This window comes from Perca fluviatilis, chromosome 24 (genome assembly GCF_010015445.1).
Source record: "Perca fluviatilis chromosome 24, GENO_Pfluv_1.0, whole genome shotgun sequence".
Classification (NCBI taxonomy): Eukaryota; Metazoa; Chordata; class Actinopteri; order Perciformes; family Percidae; genus Perca; species Perca fluviatilis.
The window spans coordinates 17489302-17510797 of NC_053135.1; the positions used below are offsets into that span (position 1 = coordinate 17489302).

Here is a 21496-nt window from a genome sequence, read left to right on the forward strand (position 1 = left end):
GCATACTCGTCTACTTATGGCGTGTTCAAATCAACTCAGACGTGTTGGAAGTGCGGGGTGGGGGGGAAGACGGAGGGCACAGACATGGAAAGTGCGGGGGGAGGTCCCCCCACGTACCCCCCCCACGTCTGCTACGCCCTTGACTGAAACCAATAACAACACTATTGGTTCCAGTAACATCTGTAGGTCAACGAGGCAGAGAATAAAATTTTAAAAAAGCCCGTCTTGCCTCGACCCTCATGTCATTTCAATTTCAAACGTGTACGTAGCAGCTCGCGGCCACGACGCCCTCAAATCAACAAGACTATTATACTGATCATTGTTAAGCAAAGCCAAAACAACAACAACAACAACAACAACAACAACAGCAGCAGCAGCAGCAGCAGAGGCAGAGGGGCTGGTGAAATTTCTCCACGGATATCAGACAGGGCTGAGAGTGCCAAGACGTTGATGATTTCATTTTTTTTTTTTTTTTTTACAACGGCACAGTCTAGTTTTTGAGGAAGCCTATTACTGTCCTCCCACACACACCCATCAGCAGCAGGCGCACCACGACCTCAATAACCCTCCACACACTCGTGAATATAGAGCCAGTCCATCTAAGAACTCGGTGAATTTAGAAACGCTACTGCCATCAAGTGGCCGATTTCACAAACTGCCCCTGAAAAGCGTCCAGCAGCATCCAAACACTGCTGCGTTTTCAAACTTGTACTGTTACTTTACTGCAAGTACAATTTCAAATGCATTTGCCATTGTATGCTACTTCATTCTACTTCTACTCCATTTCAAGATGTCTGAATTTTACAGTCCATATCTTACAAGGTTGTTCTCAGACTGAGCCCGAAATCTCCACTTCAGTTGCACTTTATGCTTTTGACTTCTACAATCTGACAGCTGTAGATGTTAAGTTTACAAATTTGCATCTTCCATTTAAGCCCTCCTGTTGTCCTCGACCCATTTTCAAAAAGTTTCTCTATCAGAAAATTGGGTTTCCTTCAACCAAATTGTAGTGGAAGTGAAATAACTGATCAGTTCACTATTTTCATTGAATTTTCTATTTATTTTTTAGCATTTGAAGAAAAGAAATTGATTAAAAGAACACTGAAAAAAGTGACAGAAATGTAGGGGGAAAAAACCCAACAAAAACTTGACAAAGACATTGGAAAAAGTGACAAAGAACTTCGGAAAAAGGTTCAAAAACATTGTCAAAAAACAACAAAAATGTCCCAAAAAAAAGAGAAGAAATCGACAAAGAACTTCGGGAAAAGTGACAAAAATGTCTGGAGGTTTTAACTTTAAATTTTGACGCAGAAAAACTAAATGTTGCATTGGTCTACGGGAAGACAACACGAGGGTTAAGAGAATACGACAAGCTTTTTAAAATACTATTCATTGTTGACAGTTGTGGAAGAAGCATTCAGGAACTTAAGACTCCGTAAACTTGAATGCTACTAAGTATTGTCAGTAAAATGCACTTAAACGTACTCATTGTGCAGCATATTGCCCTCCGTTCATTCATTTTCACAATGAGTAGTTCTTGTTCTGCGGACAAATGTCCCCCCGTGACTTTTATATTATTCTACATTAGATTGTCAATACTTACATAAGTTTATATAGACTATGAGAAGATGACTCACTACTTACACTTCTCACGCCTTTGCAGTGCAGCTTCAGCTTTTCAGCATTCACACGCACTTTCTGCAGGAAATGCATTTTCTAGTTATATGTTAGATTGTCAATGCTGACATAAGTTTATATAGATGATGGGAAGATGAGAAGCCATTAAAGGGCTAAAAGTCTCAAACTGGTCCTTACAAGGCTATTACAACAAACACGCACACAGTCATTAAAAACCCAATCGGGAGTCTTATTTATGAGATTAACATTTTTTTTTTTTTTTATACCAATAACATTGAGATACATTGATACTGTAATCACTCAAGTTACAGAAGAAAAAAAATCTTCATCTTCCTCCGGGAAGACAACAGGAAGAAGAACACAGAATACAGGGAATTGTTTGGCATGAAAATGGGAAACAAAGACGGTAAATATAGCTAATTGGCTATTGGCAGCTTCTATACAAAATTATTGGAAGCGGGCTTGAGAAAGACCCAGAGTACGACAGCTCGTTCTGTAGGAGTGGAGCACGGCAAAGGGATCCTCGCTAGACTTCTCACGGTACAAAGTTAGAACAGTAATGACGATTAAGAGGCTTACGGTGGGTTTAAAAGAGGCACATCTTCATCACCGCTCCTCCCGTTAATTATACAAATACATCTCAACCAACAGTCCGTTCCCGTACGGAGTACAAAAGTGGGTTTGGGTTTTTGAAAGAAGTGATCAAAATGTGAAATAAAAAGGTCAACTTGTTTTTCCCTTCTTTCTTTTTTTCCCCTGTCATCTGAGCCGGCGTTTGGAAACAAATTCAACATTGATTAATTCAAGATTTTGCAACTACTGTTCTTTTTTTTTAAATTAAATGATTACATTGGTTCCCAAATCCTAAGGCCACAGACGGTTTGCTGCAGAGCTTGCAGGGAAATGATGCAAGTCGGGCAAAAGAAGCTCAACAATTAAATTCTTTTAGAGGATAACAGAGCAGGGTTTGGGAAGGATTTAACGAGCTAGATGTTTTAAGACTTTTTAACAGCTCAGAGAATATGATTTAATACCCGTTTCACGATCACACCGGCCAAAGTATGTCCCAGTATTTCCCCCGCAGCATACACAGAACACCAATTCCTGCCAGTAAAGTTCCATTTTGGTCTCTGTTCATTAAAATATTATCCCTGTCAACTCATTTGTGTGTCGGGATGATAGAGTGGAAAATTATGGGGTATGTAAAAACCAGCATTTTTATTGTGAATTTATTTGTGTGCAAAGTGATGGTGTAAACAATATGCAATTAGGACCCCGTTAAAAATGCATTTTAATGGGTTACGTTTTGTGTCGGCATAAAGTTGACACTTCTTTTAAGAGCTGTTTGTGTTCTTGCGGAATCAAAAATGCTGAATTAAACAACCACATTGTCAAATTGCATCACTTTTTTTTTTTTTAAAGTAGATTAAGTTAATAAATAACACTCCACCGGTAGAGGGCAGAAAATAAATAGTGCACAGCGCCGCGAGGTGCGTTAGATTCGACCATATCTGAAGGGGGGGGGGGAGAAAGCCACCTAGCGCACCTCCAACATTCATCCAAACATTCAACCCAAACTCCCCTTTGCAAAAAAAAACACAATCTATTAACAACAAAGTCATGTCTGAGTTGCAGTATTTCCAACTTTTCAAAGCGATTTGTACAATACATGTATATAAATACAGTGTTTTGTCAAGATACTGACTCATTTTTAAGGACGTACTGTGACATGAGCGAAAAGCAGCGTGTGTAAAGGTAAAACTGCTTGGGACTGAACAGTCAGTGTGTGTTTTCAGCTGGGAAGGCTGGGTTGTCTTCCCCACCGTCTGAGGACGGGCGTGTTTGGTCTTTGTCCTCGTTAGAGTCTGTGGGCGCTGGACGGGCGGCATTTATTTGCGTGGGCGCTTCCGTGCCGTCATCACCGGGGTTTCTGTGTGACGTCGCCACCGCCTTGTACTCGGCCGACGCCTGCTCATTAGGTACCTGGCAACAGGGGGAAACAAACAGTGATGGCGCTTGACAGGCAGCAGCAGCAGTGCGGAGGATCATCTTTATTTGCAACTGTTGTTTTATTTAACTAGTTATCCACAAACTATGAAAGAGCTAGCTGAAACAACTTGCTATTAAATGCAACATTAATGCAGTGATGTTAACGCTACACATGTTAGCTTCTACTGGTTAGGTTATCTTGGGTGCTACAACTAGACAAACTCTTGCTATGACTAGGATTAAAAAAAAAAAAAAAAAAAACAGCCAAACTTTCCTTACGGTCTACATCTGCAGCACTAAGCACTCAGGAGCTGAGGACCTCCAACATGGGGGTGGAGTCAGGGGGACACACGCACACACACACACACACATCACCGAGGTAGTGATTACGGCTTGCATGCAACTCACACAAAGCGTTGAGACACGGAAGGGAGGAGGTTCGCAAACACGTATGCATGCATGTACACGCCCACATACCACACAGGTATAGATGAGTCACTGTAATCACCACATGCGTCAAAACACACACACACACACACAACACAAAAAAACCACAAAAAAAACCCTGGATGCCCCCCCGCTCAGACAAACACACGCACAGAGTAGTTTTCCACCGACCTTTGCACACAAAAATGTCTCACCTTTCTTCAGAATGTATGTATGTGTGTGTATGTATGTGTGTGTGTGTGTGTGTGTGTGTGTGTGTGTGTGTGTGTGTGGGCAGCCGGTTAGAGGAGGAAGTGTCAGAAAGTTCAGGTTAGTGAAGGTTAAAGAAAAATGTTTCAACACAGACATTAAAGATGATCTATCTATCTATCTATCTATCTATCTATCTATCTATCTATCGTGTGTATCTTTTAAAAACAATAACTTTTTTTGAAAGATCTTTGTATTTATTTAATACCAATTCTAATTTCAGCCATATATTTTTTTTGTTTTGTGGTAAACTTGTTTTTATTATTCTGTCAGTCTGTACACTGAGTTTCTCTGTCAGTCAGTCAGTCAGTCAGTCAGTCCACTGAGTTTCTCTGTCTGCCTGGTACTTTGACAGTCTGGATTAGTGTACTGAACAGGTTATAAATTGGGATTTTGTTCACCTGCAGGGGCTGAGTCTCTGTGGGCGGCGCGCGGCTCTTCACCATGTTCATCATCTCCTTGATCTGGACGATAGCGAAGGCGATGGTGACCCAGGGGGCGCCTGAGAGCACCCAGGCGGGTCTGCTCACGTCCTCCTGCTCCTCCTGGTGTTTGGTCTTAATGATGGGCAGCGGGGCGGCCAGGCGTGCCGAGGTGGGGCTCCCGGGGACGGTCTGGCTCTGCACCAGGTCGATGGTAGCGATGGGAACCGGGCTGGAGGGAACCGGGATGTTCTCGGCCAGCATTCTGTCCTCTGAGAGAAGACGAGAGACAGAAAGCGACCTTATAAAATGAACCCTCATGTTGTCTTCCTGTCGACCATGAACTCAAAATTCAAAATGAACTTTTTTTGATGATTTTTAAAAACTTTTTGTCTTTTTATTTCAGCACTTTTGTTTTTAAATTCATGGTCAATAAACCTAATTTAAATTACATTATGCCTAATTTCCTACAAATACATGTATTGGTGTGTATATTTTGTTCTGTTATTTGATTGTTCTTCTGTCCTTTACTTTGTTGTTTCATATTAAACTGTAATCAAAAGGGAGACACTTTATATGGGGGTTCTTGTCTTCCTTGCACATGTTTTTATGATGGATTGATTACCATGTACAAATTATTTTGATGCTGAAAAAAAAATAGGTTAGTCTGGAGACTTTATAACAGTTGACTTTTTTCTTTTTTTTCCTTTTTCAAAAACATCACATTGAATAAAACACGCAGAATTCAATGGTAGTTGTATGGGTTCTATACAACGTACATGCATGCATCCACATTATTTTGGGGCAATTTGGTTGCAAGAAACCCATATTTTTATATTTGAAAAGGGGTCAAATTTAACCCCTTTTCGTACAGTAAACAGAAAATCACTACCGACTGCAGCAGAAGCAACAAAAACAACATTGGCAGACAAGCGCAAACATGATCTACACGAGCCAAAATGAATAACAGAGGAAGGTAAAACACAATTGTGATTATGTAATGATGGTGAGAGCATACTAAACGCTGAATAAATACAATGCAGATTCTGTAATCTGCACCAAAAGGAAAAAGAAGGCTAACTTCGGATCAGAAGGTGGATGGAAAGATTAGGGGAGAGAGCTGGAGGAGGTGGACTTTAGTTGAGAGTTGTTCCCACCTTTCTCCTCTGTCTCTCCAAACAGACACTGGATGAAGGAGAAGATTAGGAGGATGACGAGGGAGGCCATGCCGATTCCTCGGAACGTGTCTGCAGCACCTGCAAAGCAAACGGGAGGAGAACTGTAAGGGGGGGGTGTGAAATACTCACACCTTAAAAAGGATCTCAGCTTAACTGGAAACCTTTCATTCAGGCTACATTTACATTGCAACGTTTTGGTTTAAAAACCAATATCTTCTGCTACGTGTCCCCCTCTCATTCCCCCTGCTCTGGCGTTTCCCCCTCTCATTCCCCCTGCTCTGGCGTTTCCCCCTCTCATTCCCCCTGCTCTGGCGTTTCCCCCTCTCATTCCCCCTGCTCTGGCGTTTCCCCCTCTCATTCCCCCTGCTCTGGCGTTTCCGAGCCCCTAAACCGGAGACATTTGGAAACACTTCTAACCCGTTTTGGTTTGGAATCTACGGGGTTGTGTTGCAGTCTCAACGGCCGCAAAAGGAGACCCCACCCGGTTACAACCCCACCCATTAAAAAAAATGGACTCGTTATTTTTTTTTGGGGGCTTTTCCGCCTTTAAATTTGAAAGGACAGCTAGGTGAGAAAGGGGAGAGAGAGAGAGAGGGGGAAGACATGCAGGAAATCGTCACAGGTCGGATTCGAACCCTGGACCTCTGTGTCGAGGCATAAACCTCTCAGTATATGTGCGCCTGCTCTACCCACCGAGCCAACCCAGCCACCCTTTTCAATGTTTTTGCTGCTTTTTTTTTTGAGTTTTAGAGAGACTTAAACATAGCTTGTTTGTTTGTTTGGCTCGAGGTCATGGAGGCCATGGTCAAGGACCCTAGGGTGAAATTACTCCAGACCATCACTTTAAATTTCATATACGCATATCTTTTTGGTTGCTCCTTCTCCAACTTATCCTTTCTTGTGTTTTGTTTAATTGTTTCACAAGATGCTGTTGATGGTTTGAGATTAATAAAATAAAAATGAATGGATAAAAAACGTCCACCTCCATCGTGTTCGTACCAAAGTAGTTGACAAACACTCCCCCCACCATGGCTCCGCAGCCGCGGCCCAGGCCGAGGTGGAGGCCCTGCAGGATGCCCTGCGCCGATGTCCTCAGGGCCGGCGGGACCGCGGCACTCAGATAGGAGATACAGGCAGCCCAAACTGAGGCGTGAGTCACACCTGGAGGACACAAAACGACAGACAAGGGTCACAGCTGAAAGGAAAGCAAATGACATCTGGAACTACTCGAATGGAAAATGCAGGTACATTGGCCTGTGACATCATAGTTGCAATTCATTTTATGGTCACTATAATTGCCACTGTTCATCACACCAACTGCTATAATTATTATACATCATATTTCTCTTTATATCTGTATCTCACTTTGTTTCGAGTGAGATGTCACGTCTCTGAGGGAACAGCTTAGAGTCTGAGTTTCCACACTTGTCTTCGAGCGTTGTTGGCACAGGTTTCGGTGGTAAAAATCACACTTTATTTCTCAGGGTTACTGCAACTGTGATCACAACATGCCGCAAAAATGAAATAGGATTCAACAGTGGTAGCTTTATTAACAGGGCCTCGGCACAGCTTTGTTGAAATCTCCTTTATAGCAGATTTCTTCTTTACTTGTTTTCAAACAAGGATTGTTCTGTGGCTTTTAGACCCCACAGATTTTAAGGAGTTATATTGAAGGCACTACTTCATCACGTTATTACAGTAACTCAACACAATTATATACTGCATGTGCAGTGGTGTAGTCTAGTTTATTGTAGTGGGTATACCGCAACAGTTGTTCTGCAGCGTTCGTTCAGTTTGCCGTCACATTGCTCGACCCGTATCGGCCAAAACAAATGCAGTGAAAGTTCTGTCACAAAATTATTTTGTGACGTTATCATTGCACATTTTTAAGTGGGTATATGGAAATTCTGGAGCTTTCTTAATGAGTATACGGTGTATACCTGCTTATCACGTAGACCACACCACTGTGTATGTCTCTATTTGGATCATTGCAGGAACTCAACATCACTCAGCAAAATAAATAAAAATAAGCACATATGTGCGGTCGTGGTTGCTGTAACTCAAGCGAGAAGTATCTGTATTACAATAACTCAATTAGAACAATATTTATGAATAATTAGTGTCAGTAAAGTAACTCTACGTTTCCACCATGGCAGCAATTCAAGATTGCTAATTGGGTTTATTTCAGTAAATCAAAATAAGTGTAATTGCAAGTGGTTAAAAGACAGAAATATCAGTTTTAATTTCATTATTTTGCTTCTGTTTGACTGTAGTTATCTGATGTCTTTATTGTAGTGGAGTTAAATCACGTTAACATTGTCAACAACTAATGGGTGCGTTCCCTCCAGCACCAAACAGGAAGCAGCAAACGGCTAGAGACCATACCTGCCAACACTCCCTTTTTTTCCCGGCTTTCTCCAGTTTTTTTTTTAGCCCCATCTCCCGGACCCCTCCCGGTTTGTTATTTCTCCCGGGAAACTCCCGTCATTTGCATGGCCCAAACTCCTTTACCAATATGTTTGTCTAATGTTGACCAGTTTCCAGATCTTGTATGAAACGCATCCTGTTCACACAGTCCACACACCATGTACAATTTTCAACCCATTTGTCACCTCAACCTGGCAACCTAAAAGTCCCTTAAAGTCACCAGCTAACGCTGGCGGCAGCGGTTACAGTTTTTTCAAAACAAATTTAGTTGTAGTCTTGCAATGTGTGACCCTGCAGGCTCCCCAGTCTTTACATATTATGGTGTCAGATTTTAGTCTTTTCAAAGTCTGTTCAAAGTCTGCTAGTGTACGGTAGGCATTAGCCACTATTTAATTCACAAATATTAACACGGATATCTTGCTTACAAAATGCAGTATTTGTCGGTCTGTGTGATTGTGATCACTTTTATTTTGTTTATCTTCCTGTCTGAAGTCACCACACCTTCGGTCGCGAGCTTATCACGCGTTACGTGCTCGAGGTCAACAGTTAAAATGTAATCTCTCTCTTCCTGATGTTTTCTGTTCAGCTCTGAATGAATGTTGGAAAACGTTCAATGTACTTTTTCAAATTGTCTTACTTGCCGGGAGTCAAAACAGGTAGTGAACTTGTAAAAGTTGCAAACGTATGGAACTAGTTTTCACTTGTTTATTCTGCGAGGCGTCAGTGTTTTCTCAGGGTGGACTTCTCAAACAAACCACCCAGACTCTCAACAGTAGTTGCTCCCCGCGGAGCTCTTAACTATTAGTTTACCAACTATCTTACTTTACCTACAAAAGATTTAGCTTGTCAGGATGTAACAACCTTTGCCTGAAGATGGTCTAGTACCAAAACATTGCCTATTATTAAAACATTATATTTTTTGCAAGCAATAATACAACTTTGTTTTAGAGGTCCAATAGTTTCCTGTAGTTTTGAATAAAGATGCTGCAACTTCATAGGAAGGTTCCCTTTAAAAGGTTGGCGTACTACAGTTCCCAAAATGCCTTGGGGGAAGTAAACAGGAAGTAAAATGCTGCCGTTGTGTGACGATTCTCCAGCAAGTTCCAGCATCTCGGGCGCATCTCCACAGTACGGAGAGGATTGCTGCAGCCATGGAGAGTGGGCCTCCAAACGCACCACCTGCTCCTGTTGTGCCCCTTCCTCCTCCCCCCAACTCCATCTCCGTCCACCCGCTCCACCAGGAGCGCATTTCCACTACCGGACCAGATCCCGCCGGAGTGTCCAATCCCGTCGTAGTTCAACATCACATCTCCTTAAGTCCTCTAATATTTCCTCATTTATGTCATCGACACATTCATGATTCATGGAAAGGTTGTGTAAAACACAACAAGCCTCAAAGAATGCTGGGACTTTTTGAGGACTGTACTGTAAAGTGCCTCCTGACCTATCCACCACCTGAAGCGCATTTCCAGTAATATTTTTCCTTGTAATTATGTATGGTTTGCAAAAATGGGAACTGCTGCGTCCGTTTAGATGAGAGAAGCAAAGTGGATGCGCGTTGTGCACACGCTACATTATGGCCAAGCATGCGCTCCGAAAATAGCCTCTGAATAACGCGCCACTGACTTTAGACTAGTACCACTGACTTTAGACTAGCGCCACTGACTTTAGACTAGCGCCACTGACTTTAGACTAGCGCCACTGACTTTAGACTAGCGCCACTGACTTTAGACTAGCGCCACTGACTTTAGACTAGCGCCACTGACTTTAGACTAGCACCACTGACTTTAGACCAGGTTTTTCCTGGTCTGTAGCGGAATTGTTTTCTGAAACTGCAAAGTAGCACCAGGGACCGTTTGCGCCTGAACACGCCTCCTCTTTTCGCTGAACCGCCCCCGGGAGCGCAAATACATTCCCTAATTTACCGACGTGCGTCTGTGGAGGGAAAAGTCTGCTGTGCGTCGGGTGCAAAACAGGAATGATACATGCGTCGGTGTACAAAGGCAAATGCGCTGAGTGCAAGATAGGGCCCTTAATGTGTAAAGTAACTAGTAACTAAAGCTGTAACAGATGAATGTAGTGGAGTAAAAAGTCCAATATTTCTCTCTGAAATGTAGTGGAGTAGAAGTAGAAAGTGGCATGAAAAGAAAAAAAGACTCAAGTAAAGTACAAGTACCTCAACATTTGGACGTAAGTACAATACTGGAGTAAATGTACTTAGTTACATTGCACCACTGTTCAGGCGTCAGATGGTGTTTTTCGGGTGAGCTGGGGTGCTGGCAGAAACCCTGGTATTACCATTAATGACTGTTGATAATAATAAAACGAAAGGCTGAACTGTCGGGAGGGAAACGGCCATTTGATAAGCGTCCTGTTAGACAAACACAGCTGCTTCCTGTCCCGACCGCAGGGTCCTAGCTTCCACACGCAGGGCGAACAGAAACGTTACCTTGGAGGACCTCCATGGGCAGGACGGTCCAGGCGTTCTTCAGGTAGGAGATGTACAGGTAGCGAGCTGTGTTGCAGGCCAGGCCGATGTACAGAACCCTGGAAGGAAAACACGGGAGGAAAAAAAGAAGGGTGTAAATATCTGACTTTCTCGACTTCATGTAAAACCCTACCTTACAGTCAGCGGTGGAAGAAGTATTCAGAGCCTTTACTTCAGTAAAGGTACTAATACCACACTGTGAAAAGACTCTGTTACAAGTAAAAGTCCTGCATTGAAAATGTTACTTCAGTAAAAGTCTGTAAGTAGCAGTTATATTGTTGGCTAGTTTACTTTAGAATCAAACATCAGATTTTATAAACTACATGTGTTTTGTGTGCAGAAATCTTAACATGTAAAGTAACTAGTAACTAAAGCTGTAACAGATGAATGTAGTGGAATAACTAAAGTAACTAGTAACTAAAGCTGTAACAGATGAATGTAGTGGAGTAACTAAAGTAACTAGTAACTAAAGCTGTAACAGATGAATGTAATGGAGTAACTAAAGTAACTAGTAACTAAAGCTGGAACAGATGAATGTAGTGGAGTAAAAAGTCCAATATTTCTCTCTGAAATGTAGCGGAGTAGAAGTAGAAAGTGGCATGAAAAGAAAAAGACTCAAGTAAAGTACAAGTACCTCAACATTTGGACTTAAGTACAGTACTTGAGCAAATCTACTTAGTTACATTCCACCGCTGCCTACAGTGTAGGGCTCCTCAATTATGGGGGATCATAAGATGTTAAACAGTGACAGTTCAACAAATCCACAGTGAAAACACCTTGAACTGTTCACTTCATACTTTTCCTGTTGAACTTGTTTTGAATTCCCCTTCAAATAAATAATATAAAAGACATATTCAAATTTTTAAATAGCAGGACAAGACAAAATGAGAGTAAATGTAACGTGCAAACATTTTTTTTTCCTCGAGGACTTTTTTGGGATTGTTGTACAGATCTTTGTAGTGTAGAAAACGTCTTAAAGTGCCCATATTATGCTCATTTTCAGGTTCATAATTGTATTTTTATTCATGGTTTAATTTTCAAAAAACACCATGTTTTTGTTGTACTGCACAGCTCTCTCTCACTGCTGCAGATCCTCTTTTCGCCTGCAGCCTGCGGGTGACATATTGACGCGCTCCAACCTATAAACGGGTGCACGACCACCAGAGTGAGATGGTGACAAAACAACAAGCTGCAGCCCCTTTTCGGTTTCGGCTCTGGCTCCGACCTTCCAGTAAAGCAGGAAGTGTGTTTTGCAGCAGAGTGTCACATCATCTGAAGACTGAACAACGTGAAGAAAACAGTGCAGTGCCCCCCCCCCCCAACAGAAACGTTTTTAGGCCCTTTTTAGGGGGGCTCAAGCATATCTGAGGGATTGGGAGATAATGGATAGAAACGAAAACACAACATTTTTCATCTTTTGGAAACAATAAAGACTCACAGCCTGGCACAATCTTTTCATTTGGGATTCAAATGAGGCTCATACTATTCACCAGCAGCAGCAGGGCAGGTGCATTTAGTTAATAATAAATGAATTACAATCAATTTACAAACACTCCCTACCCTTCAACTCCGCCTTTCTGTTGACTCAGGAGACGTTTTCAGTCAACAGCAGAGACGCTGTGTGTGTGTTTTCGGATGCAGACGGGGGCCGCAGCTGAAATCTAACACCGCGCTCTCGAATGTCCCTGCGGCCTGCGAAGTCCGACCCCGGACTTCACTCAGACAGGAAAAAAACGGCGAGCATCAAAGGCCACTTTGTCTCAAAACATTCACTCTCCACCGCTGCTGCTGCAGAGAGGAGGATGGATTTACCTGTTCAGTTAAAAAAAAAAGTTGTCCCTTTTTTCTTTTACTGTCCAATGTGTGGACAGTCAGGGCTGCTGGCTCAATATATCATTTTATTATTATTTTTTAAATTGTCATCGCAATATCAACTGGCACGTTGAACACATCGCGAAAAGCCTGCGACATAGCGCGACGTAGTGTAGAAAGAGTAAAGGATCCAACCAGGTGTGTGTTTAATGTAGGGCTGCAACTAACGATTATTTTAATATTCGATTAATCCGTCGATTATTTTTTCGATTAATCGATGAATCGGATAAAAAAAAAAAGCATTAATTTACATCAACTCAATACATACATACTTGTTGTTTTAGTTAATAGTTGTGTAAAGGTAAGTAAGTATGTAGCGGAGTAGAGGTTTACTCAAGTAAAGTACAAGTACCTCAACATTTGGACTTAATTACAGTACTGGAGTATATGTACTTAGTTACATTCCACCTCTGCATTTTATAAACGTGTGTTATGAGCGTTTCATTTCCATAACAAATAAGCTAACGATAATGTAATCGTCCAGGGGTGTGTGTGTGTCTGTCTGCACTTGTTGCCACTCTAATAAGAGAATGTGGCCCAGACAGCGCTCCACTCGTCAGCCACAGCTAACAGTAGAGTAACATATCTCTGGTGCATTGCTTCTTTTTCTAACAGCACCATGTATTCTTTACTCGGACTTGTTTGTACCTCTGAAACTTTCTGACATTCTCACTCCGCTCACTTTCACACCGTGTCTTACCTGACGTGTCCGACCAGCTCGATGAACTTGTGGCTGGTGAAGTAGGCGACGAGCTCCGAGATGTGGCTCAGGACCGAGCAGACCCCGAACAGCGTAGTGGTCCCGTGCAGGTCCTCCAGGTGCCAGTACAGGAAGGTGAAGACGAAGCCGTACCCGAAGCCCATGAACCAGGCGACGAACAGCACCGAGCTGTAGCGCACGCTGCAGAGCAGCTTCAGCAGATCGCTGTAGCGGAAATCCTGGGCGGCGTCCGGGCTGACGGGCGTCCGGCCCGAGGAGTCGGACTCTGACTCGGGCGACGCTCTTGGGCTGCTCCCGTCCTCGGCCACCCCCTCCGGAAGCTCCTGCCTGTAGTCGCCGCCGTTATCAAAGTAAAACTGAGTGGCGACGATGAACGCGGCGCCCATCAGCACGCCGAAGACAATGAAGGCGATCTGGTAATTGTGGAGACGGAAGTCGGGCACGACGCAGCCCACGCCGTCGATCACAACGGTCACGTGCGTGTGGTCGATCCAGATGCCCACCAGCAGCATGGCCAGACCCCAGCCCAGCGAGCCCCACATCCTCTGCAAGCCGTAGCGGTCGCGCGCCCTGCCGAGGTACTGCAGGGTGACGGTGTCCACGATGGTGACGGCCGGCGCGCTAAAGAACTCGCCGACGATGACAACGAGCAGGATGAGCAGGAAGATGCTCTCCACCTGGTCCTTGTTGTAGACAATCTGGTGCTTCTTGGCTTTGGTCGGAGCCGGGGGGGTCGCGGTGGTGGTGGTGGTGGGGAGGGTGTTGTTCGGTGCCAGCTGGGTAGTGCTGGCTGGCTCCAAGGGAGCGGAAGTGGCGTTGAGGTTTGCGCTTCGCTTTGGCCGGCGGAGCGCGCCGAAATGAGAGTCCAGGATGTCCGGAAGCCCGGTGAGCTCTAGAAAGCTCCGGCGACTTCTGGTGCGGTTGGTGGAGTTGCCCGTCTGTGTGGTGAAGTTGCCGTGCGGGAGAGTAGTTGTCGGGTGCGGCGCCGCCGCTGTCGGAGGAAGGTCGGCGCCTACCACCACGCACATCATCTCCGCCGGTTTGACAAAGCCGATGCCACAGTTGAACACCAGCCAGCACAGGACGGAAAACAGCAGCACCATCTTGCCCTTCTTGAAGCGGTCGGCCACCACGCCCCAGAAGGGGGCGCTGCAGAACTCGATGAAGTAGCGAATGCCGACGAGCAGCCCGCTGCGGCTGGCCGACATGCCGAGCTGCTTGTAGTACAGGGCCAGCAGCGGGTGCAGCGAGCCGTACGCGGCGTAGAAGAAGAGGTAGAAGACCTTGGAGATGAGGAGGCGGCTGTTGATGCGCAGGCACATCCCCTCGCAGCAGTCCGTTGAGGCGGCCCGCGGGGCCTCCAGCTGCTCGGGCGGCGTTCCCGCAGTTGGCGTCGCCGTGTCCGCGGGAACACCTGCCGGCTGACCCGACGACTGCGCGTCAAACGGCTCGGCCAACACATACTTCCTCTTCTGCTCCTCCTCGTCGTCCGTCAGGATGGCAACCTTGTCGTCAGCTGGCATATCTGGGAGATAGGGAAATGAGGGTGAGAGCGGCGCCGCCAATCAGTAACCAAATGATGCAGAGTTTACTCTGTCTGCTGGGTGAAACCCAAATTATGTTTGGCAGGACGCCAAGCATGATAATGGGCTTCTCTACTGTGGATATAGCATTAAATATGTATTTAACCCTTGGGGTGTCTTCCCATCGACCGTGCAACCTTGCGTTTTTCTGGGTCTTTTGCTACACTTTGACATTTTTGTCGATTTTATTTTTTGTCCCTTTTTGTCCATTTTTTTTTTACACGTTTTTTGTTGCTTTTTGTAATTTTTTCTGGTCACTTTTTTCAGCATTTAAAAAAAAAATAATGTTTTTGTTGATTCTTTTCCCTGCGTTTTTGTAGCTTTTTCCAACATTTGTCACTTTTTTCAACGTTTTTTCAACGTTCTGACATCGAAAGTTTTTGTAAACGGGTCAAATTTGATCACAAGTACCTTCTTCTTTATTTCCCCCCCTTTCTCCAGCATCATTACTTCTCTTATTCTCGCATTAATCAAACGGCCAAATCTCTCTTTAGAGGAACACTTGGCGAGCGTTAAACACCGCAGACACAGTCATTACATTGCTTTTGTGGGTAGTAATACTAATTAGAAGCGAGGGATGTTACAGAGATGTCCGCTGTCCGAAACAGAACAGCTAATTATGAAACAAGGCACACATAACAACAAGAAGTTCATCTTACTGCATGGGGTCAGCGACCTGCGGCTCTTTAGCTCCTCTCCAGTGGCTGCCTGTGGCTTTCATTTATCACTGTTGTAAGCCTAAAGTGATTCTTACATTCTCCATTTAGGCTACCAGAACATTTCGGTCAATTAAAATGTGTGTCATGTCATGCCCTATGCATGTCTACGGCCTGGCGCCTTATTGTTTAAACTTATAACATGTATACATTATAACATTAACATATACACTGTACGTATGTAGTGAGACGAAACAACGTTTCACCGTGGATCAAGTGGTGTTACACGCTGAGCATGCAGTGACATTTAAAATATATAAAAACGACATTTGAGACATTTAGTGCACACACATTATAGATTATAGCCTACATAAAGTGCAATTACCACTTAAACGCTCTTCACAAGCAATCAGTTTCCTACTTTCACTGAGTTTTATTCGAATTTTATTAGCCTGGAAATCCAGACCCAAATCCGAAAGATTAAGGGTCTGGCATTGAGTAATGAAAATGGCCCAACTCGAGGGGCGGCAACAAGCATGCATTTCAAAAATCTCACTGTGCGCATTTGGATAACACTACGACCGATCGCAACAATGGCGAGACCATAACCAGCAGTGGGTTTTCGCTAAGCCCCATACGCTTAGCTACCATCGGAGCTCACTGGTAGATTAAACTCTTGCCGTATCCGGTCGGCAAAACAGCAAAAACGTCCTTCTCGCAAAGGAACGATTCGAGCGCCGTCTTCCGTTCCTCTTTTAGATAAAAAGCCAAGTTTAACTCGTTCGTTGTAGCGGTGTTCATCCGTAGCCATCTTGCAATGTTTACTAATGACGTTGGCGTCGCAGCGCTGTCGTCATCTGTTCAGCTCGCCTCTGGCCCGCCTATATCAGATACACCGATGTGATTGGTGCGCATAGTTAATGAGCGTCATTACTGAATGCCAGAGTGACTCGCTGAGCAAATTCAAGTTGTGCTCTAGCGAGAACTCTGGGTTTCCACAATTTTATAGTATTTGAAAAAAATAATTGGTAAAAGAACGATGAAAGAATTGACAAAAATGTCTCAAAAAGTGACAAAACCGTCGGTATGAATTTCAATTTTGACCCACAAAAAACTAAAAGTTGCATGGTCGACAGGAAGACAACACAAGGATACAAGAATTGGATCAAATGGTTAAATGACAGGGTAATATTAAACCATATTAATGTAATGTTGATATGCTCATTTAGACTTAATAGACTGTGGTTCCCTTTTTTTTTTTTTCATTGTATGGCTCAAAAATGGCTCTTTTGATACTAAAGGTTGTCTTGTTTTATAAAGTATAAGACCTTATTTTAAAAGTATTTCTTTGTGAAAACAAAAAAGGCCATTTCACTGCTTTTTGCAATGCAGACCATGTGCTATTAAAAATATCATTACACTAGAATGATAGGTAAACTCCAGAGACTGTGTGACATGTTCAGCTCCTCTTTTTTTTGTATTTGTTAGTGTACATACATAAAATAAAGAGTTATACAAATCTGAACTGTATTTGAGAGCCAGGATTACGTCATGAGGATATTAAAACCTGATAATCACAGCAATAGAGATCAATACAGATTCTCCTAGAACATCAGTGAAGTCATCACGTCCGGTTTGGTGAGCCTGCAACGACCGCTTGAAGCCCTCGGACCCACCTTTTGAAAACCGTCCGCCCGTCACAGACTGTCACTGACTTGTCCTATGCGGAAGTAATTGGTATCTTCTATCAAAGCGGGCTTCTTTTATCCGTGAAACAAGCCAAATACAATACGTTTAAATGTAGAAAAATTAAGTAAATTAGCCAACATGGCGCTACCAATTTAAAAAAACTAAACAAAATAAACCCTGTTAAACGGGCTAGGAATGACTCATGTTGTAGCTACCTGCTTTTATTTCGCCGCTTGTAACCTCAAATAAACTCTTTAAACATATTTTTTTTAAAACAGCAAATGAAAAACACGAACTTTAAACACAAAGCACATTGTTTTCTTACCTGCTCAGGTCACGGCTCCCATTAAACTGCGCAGTTTCTGTTGGATTTGTCTCCCTTGTCGGACATTTCACGCAAAACGCGTCACAAACATTATTTTTTTTTTATTTAGCGGATAATGTTTGAATTTACCGTAACGTGTTCATGTTTTTTCCAATTGAATGTGAATTTGAAGTGTTTCTCCGGCTCTGCTCTTTGTGCTGAGAACAACAGCAGCTCGCCTAACCGGGGCTGCCACCTGTCCTTAGCACACACATAACCGTCAAGTCACGCGCCTTGCTAAGCTGTTACGGCTTCCGGCGATGAACAAAATAAAGAGCATGTAAGTCATAATCAGAGCCATAGAGATATTGTCTTTCTCTAGTATCTCAAAATGATGAGAAACTTTCTCAAAATAATGACTTAGTGTATTTTGAGAAAGCTTCCATAAACATACCCCTTCTGAACAAAAAAAAAAGTTAGCTATACCTTAAAGGTCCAGTGTGTAACGTTTGTAGTTGTTCATTATCAAAATCTGTGTTGCCCGTTCACTGACTTGTCCTTTTTCATGAATATTTACCACCACCATCAATTCCAAATATTCCTATTGGCTTGAAATTTTACATATGTGTTTGCATGAACTGGGGTAGAAGCTCCATATTCATGGTCAGACCCGTCGCTAGACCTCAGTCTTAAGGGGGGCACATGAAATACATGGGGGGGGGCACAATTATTATTGGCGTACAGTACGTATATGTATAATAATCATATACTCTTGTTATACTATTCGCACGTAATCATCACGTTAAACATAACCAACAGCAAAATATGACCAGGTAGCCTATATAGCCTACAACACATTACATAGAAGCAATGTTATGAATATCCATAAAACACTTGACTATACAACATATTAGATGTAACACCAGAAGCATCTCTCAAACATTGCATTTTAAAGCAGTCAACAGAAGGATATGCATTGCTATGCGATGTGCCATGAGAAACACCGCACGCCGCACACACACACACACACACACACACACACACACACACACACACACACACACACACACACAGAGACTTTGAACCTACCGGTACTTTGAGTGGAGGCAGCCTGTCCTCTCTCCAGTCCCTCCTGTCATTTGAAGCTGCATGCTTATTTAAGCCCTTGTCTGTAAATCTTAAACCCCTTAATGAAGAAGGTCGGTCCGATGATACAGATGTGAATTTCCTGCAGGCATAACAAAATGCGGGGTCCTTTTCCACCGAGTAGCCTCGCGCGCAGCGTCCCTGTTCAAATACCAGCTACAGCTACGTTTTTTTAACCAAACATTTTGACTGGATATTTCCTCAACACAACCTGTTTGGGTTTGTCCGTCACACCCCTGATTCAACAGTTAGCTAGTTGTGGCCCAAATGCTGCCCCAGTCACAGTTGCACTTGACCTGCAGGTCCTGCCAGGCCCAGGGTCGGGCTCCACGGAGCTACTAGCATCAGGCTCAGACTGTCGTCCAGGGACTCCTTCTCCAACGACAACATCAGGAGGCGTCGGTGCCGTATCCAATTTGGCAGAGGAGAATGTTGGTGGGCTTTTCAACCACTTACCATGAGGAACTGAAGCGAGTAACCCGGCGAAAACTCATCCAGCTTTAAAAATGTGCGGTAACTGTTGAGCGGCTACACTGATGTAGGCTACGTACGTCCGTAGCCTAACTTTCTTTTTAGTAAGGCCGTGATAGGCTGTTGCAGTGTAGATTCCCATCAATCAAACAAAAATCACACCATTGTTTATTTATATTTATAATGTTTTAATGATAAATAATGCAACATTAATGCAACACAAAATTAGCAACTATGATAATATAAAATTAAAGTAATTTTTTTAAGAGATCTGTGCCTCAAGTGGGGGGGCACAAGCATTTTTGGGGGCGGGCCCGGCCCCCTATGGCCCGCTGTCAGTACCCGATCCGTTCCACCTGCACAATCCGTTCTGCGCATGTGCAAGATGATACGTATGCCATGACGTAGGCGCAGATGATAATGCTGCGTTCATTCCACCACCACCTTGGAATAACGGCACCGCTTCCCTGCACGATCCGTTCTGCGCATGCGCAAGATGTTGCGCAAACGCCCCCGCCTCCAGCTAACGTTAGTTAGCTAATAGCTAATTCGGCAGACCGCTAGGTGATTATAGCGGTAGCTAACGGTTAATTCGGCGGACCACTAGGTGATTATAGCGGTCTGCCGTTAGCCTCCCCCGGGAAGCTAACGTTAGTTTAGCTAACGGTTAATTCGGCGGACCGCTAGGTGATTATAGCGGTCTGCCGTTAGCCTCCACCGGGAAGCTAACGTTAGTTTAGCTAACGGTTAATTTGGCTAACCGCTAGCTGATTGCAGCGGTCTGCCGTTAGCCTCCACAGTTAAGCTAACGTTAGTTTAGCTAACAGTTAATTCGGCTAACCGCTAGCTGAGACAGCATGTAAACTTTAAAAGACCCTCAAAATAAAACTTGAAAATAAACGTTAACATATATAACAGCTGTTACGTCAGTTCTACTTTACTTGTGCTCATTTAAAATACAATCACTCAATATTTGTCTTTATTGTTATTACTGTAAAGTCTTAATGTAACTGTAGCCTGCTTTTCCCATTAAGTTTGACTTAACGTTATTTTAGACTGAATCTAGCTGCAGAAACAACGTAACCAGTGGGGCGGGGCCTGTTATTTCGAGGTGGTATGAACGCAGCATTATCATCTGCGCCTACGTCATGGCATACGTGTCATCTTGCACATGCGCAGAACGGATTGTGCAGGTGGAACGGATCGGGTACTGACACCCGCCCATAGCGACGGGTATGTTCATGGTCCATCTTGAAATACGTTAGCCAGTAAGGGACAGAAAGGACATACTGCAAAATCCAAATTTCAGGAACAGGAATCTTCTTCTTCTTCGCCAAGAAAAAGAAAAAGGAGATTGAAAAGAGCAAGAGACTGGCTTTTTGAAGCGTGAAGGCTACCGTAGCCGTAATACGTACGTTGAACTGCGCGACGCCAGAGAGTTGATTGCGATATACGATCTCAACGCTAGATGGGAGAAATTCCCACACGTTGGAACTTTAAAGGAATCGATTCCAAAGTATGGCAACCATTCCTGGACTATTTGCCTATACCATTGTCTATACTATACACCACAGACCCCACACACACACACACACACACTAAAATGTCTTAACATGAATCCAACATATTATCAGCATATATTAATCATATATAAATCAGTTTCCCAGGGAGATGGGATTCCGAATATGTGAACACTGAAAAATAAAGGTGAAAATGAGTTGTCGAAAATTTGAAGAGTTCAATTTCAGAAGCAAAACATTCGCATTCATAATTCATTTTTGCCTTTGATCGATAGGACGGCTGTAGACAGGAACATGGGGAAGAGAGAGGGACGACGACGTGCAGCAAAGGGCCGTGGGTTGGAATCAAACCCCTGGGCCACTGCGGTAAGGACTGGGCCTTGGTACATGATGGGGCGCACGCTCTACCAGGTGAGCTAACAGGGTGCCCCGAATTTGATGTCTTCTTAATTCCAAAATCCGACGAAACAGATTAACTTCCATAGTAGATGTTACTACAGTGACATTATGGGGATATTACAGCAACATAATAATGAATATGAATACATTCAAAAACCAAAATCAAATGATTTTCAAAGCAATACGTCGGTTTTACCTGAAGGGGGCGCTGTACACTTCAATGTAACGTGGAAACAGTTGATGTGGACTTCCTGTGTTGTCAAATGTAGGCACAAAAATAAAAAATTTGAGTCAATA

At 43.5% G+C, this 21496-nt stretch overlaps 1 protein-coding gene across 2 annotated transcripts; it reads right to left on the reverse strand.

Annotated features, from left to right (window-relative positions):
• Positions 1 to 1865: 1865 nt before the first annotated feature.
• LOC120554203 (major facilitator superfamily domain-containing protein 6-like) lies at positions 1866 to 17960 on the reverse strand. Of its 2 annotated transcripts, XM_039792938.1 has the most exons (8): positions 17685 to 17960; positions 13411 to 14956; positions 10800 to 10897; positions 6923 to 7084; positions 5903 to 6001; positions 4725 to 5017; positions 4269 to 4272; positions 3486 to 3621 (listed from the first exon to the last, which is right to left on the reverse strand). In XM_039792938.1, the coding sequence occupies exons 2-8, from the start codon at positions 14952 to 14954 to the stop codon at positions 3614 to 3616; spliced, it is 2208 nt and encodes a 735-aa protein (XP_039648872.1). In that variant the 5' UTR covers positions 14955 to 14956; positions 17685 to 17960; the 3' UTR covers positions 3486 to 3613. The 2 variants fall into 2 exon arrangements, with proteins under 2 accessions (XP_039648871.1, XP_039648872.1); XM_039792937.1 differs by lacking the exon at positions 4269 to 4272 and having other exon boundaries at positions 1866 to 3621; positions 17685 to 17959.
• Positions 17961 to 21496: the final 3536 nt, after the last annotated feature.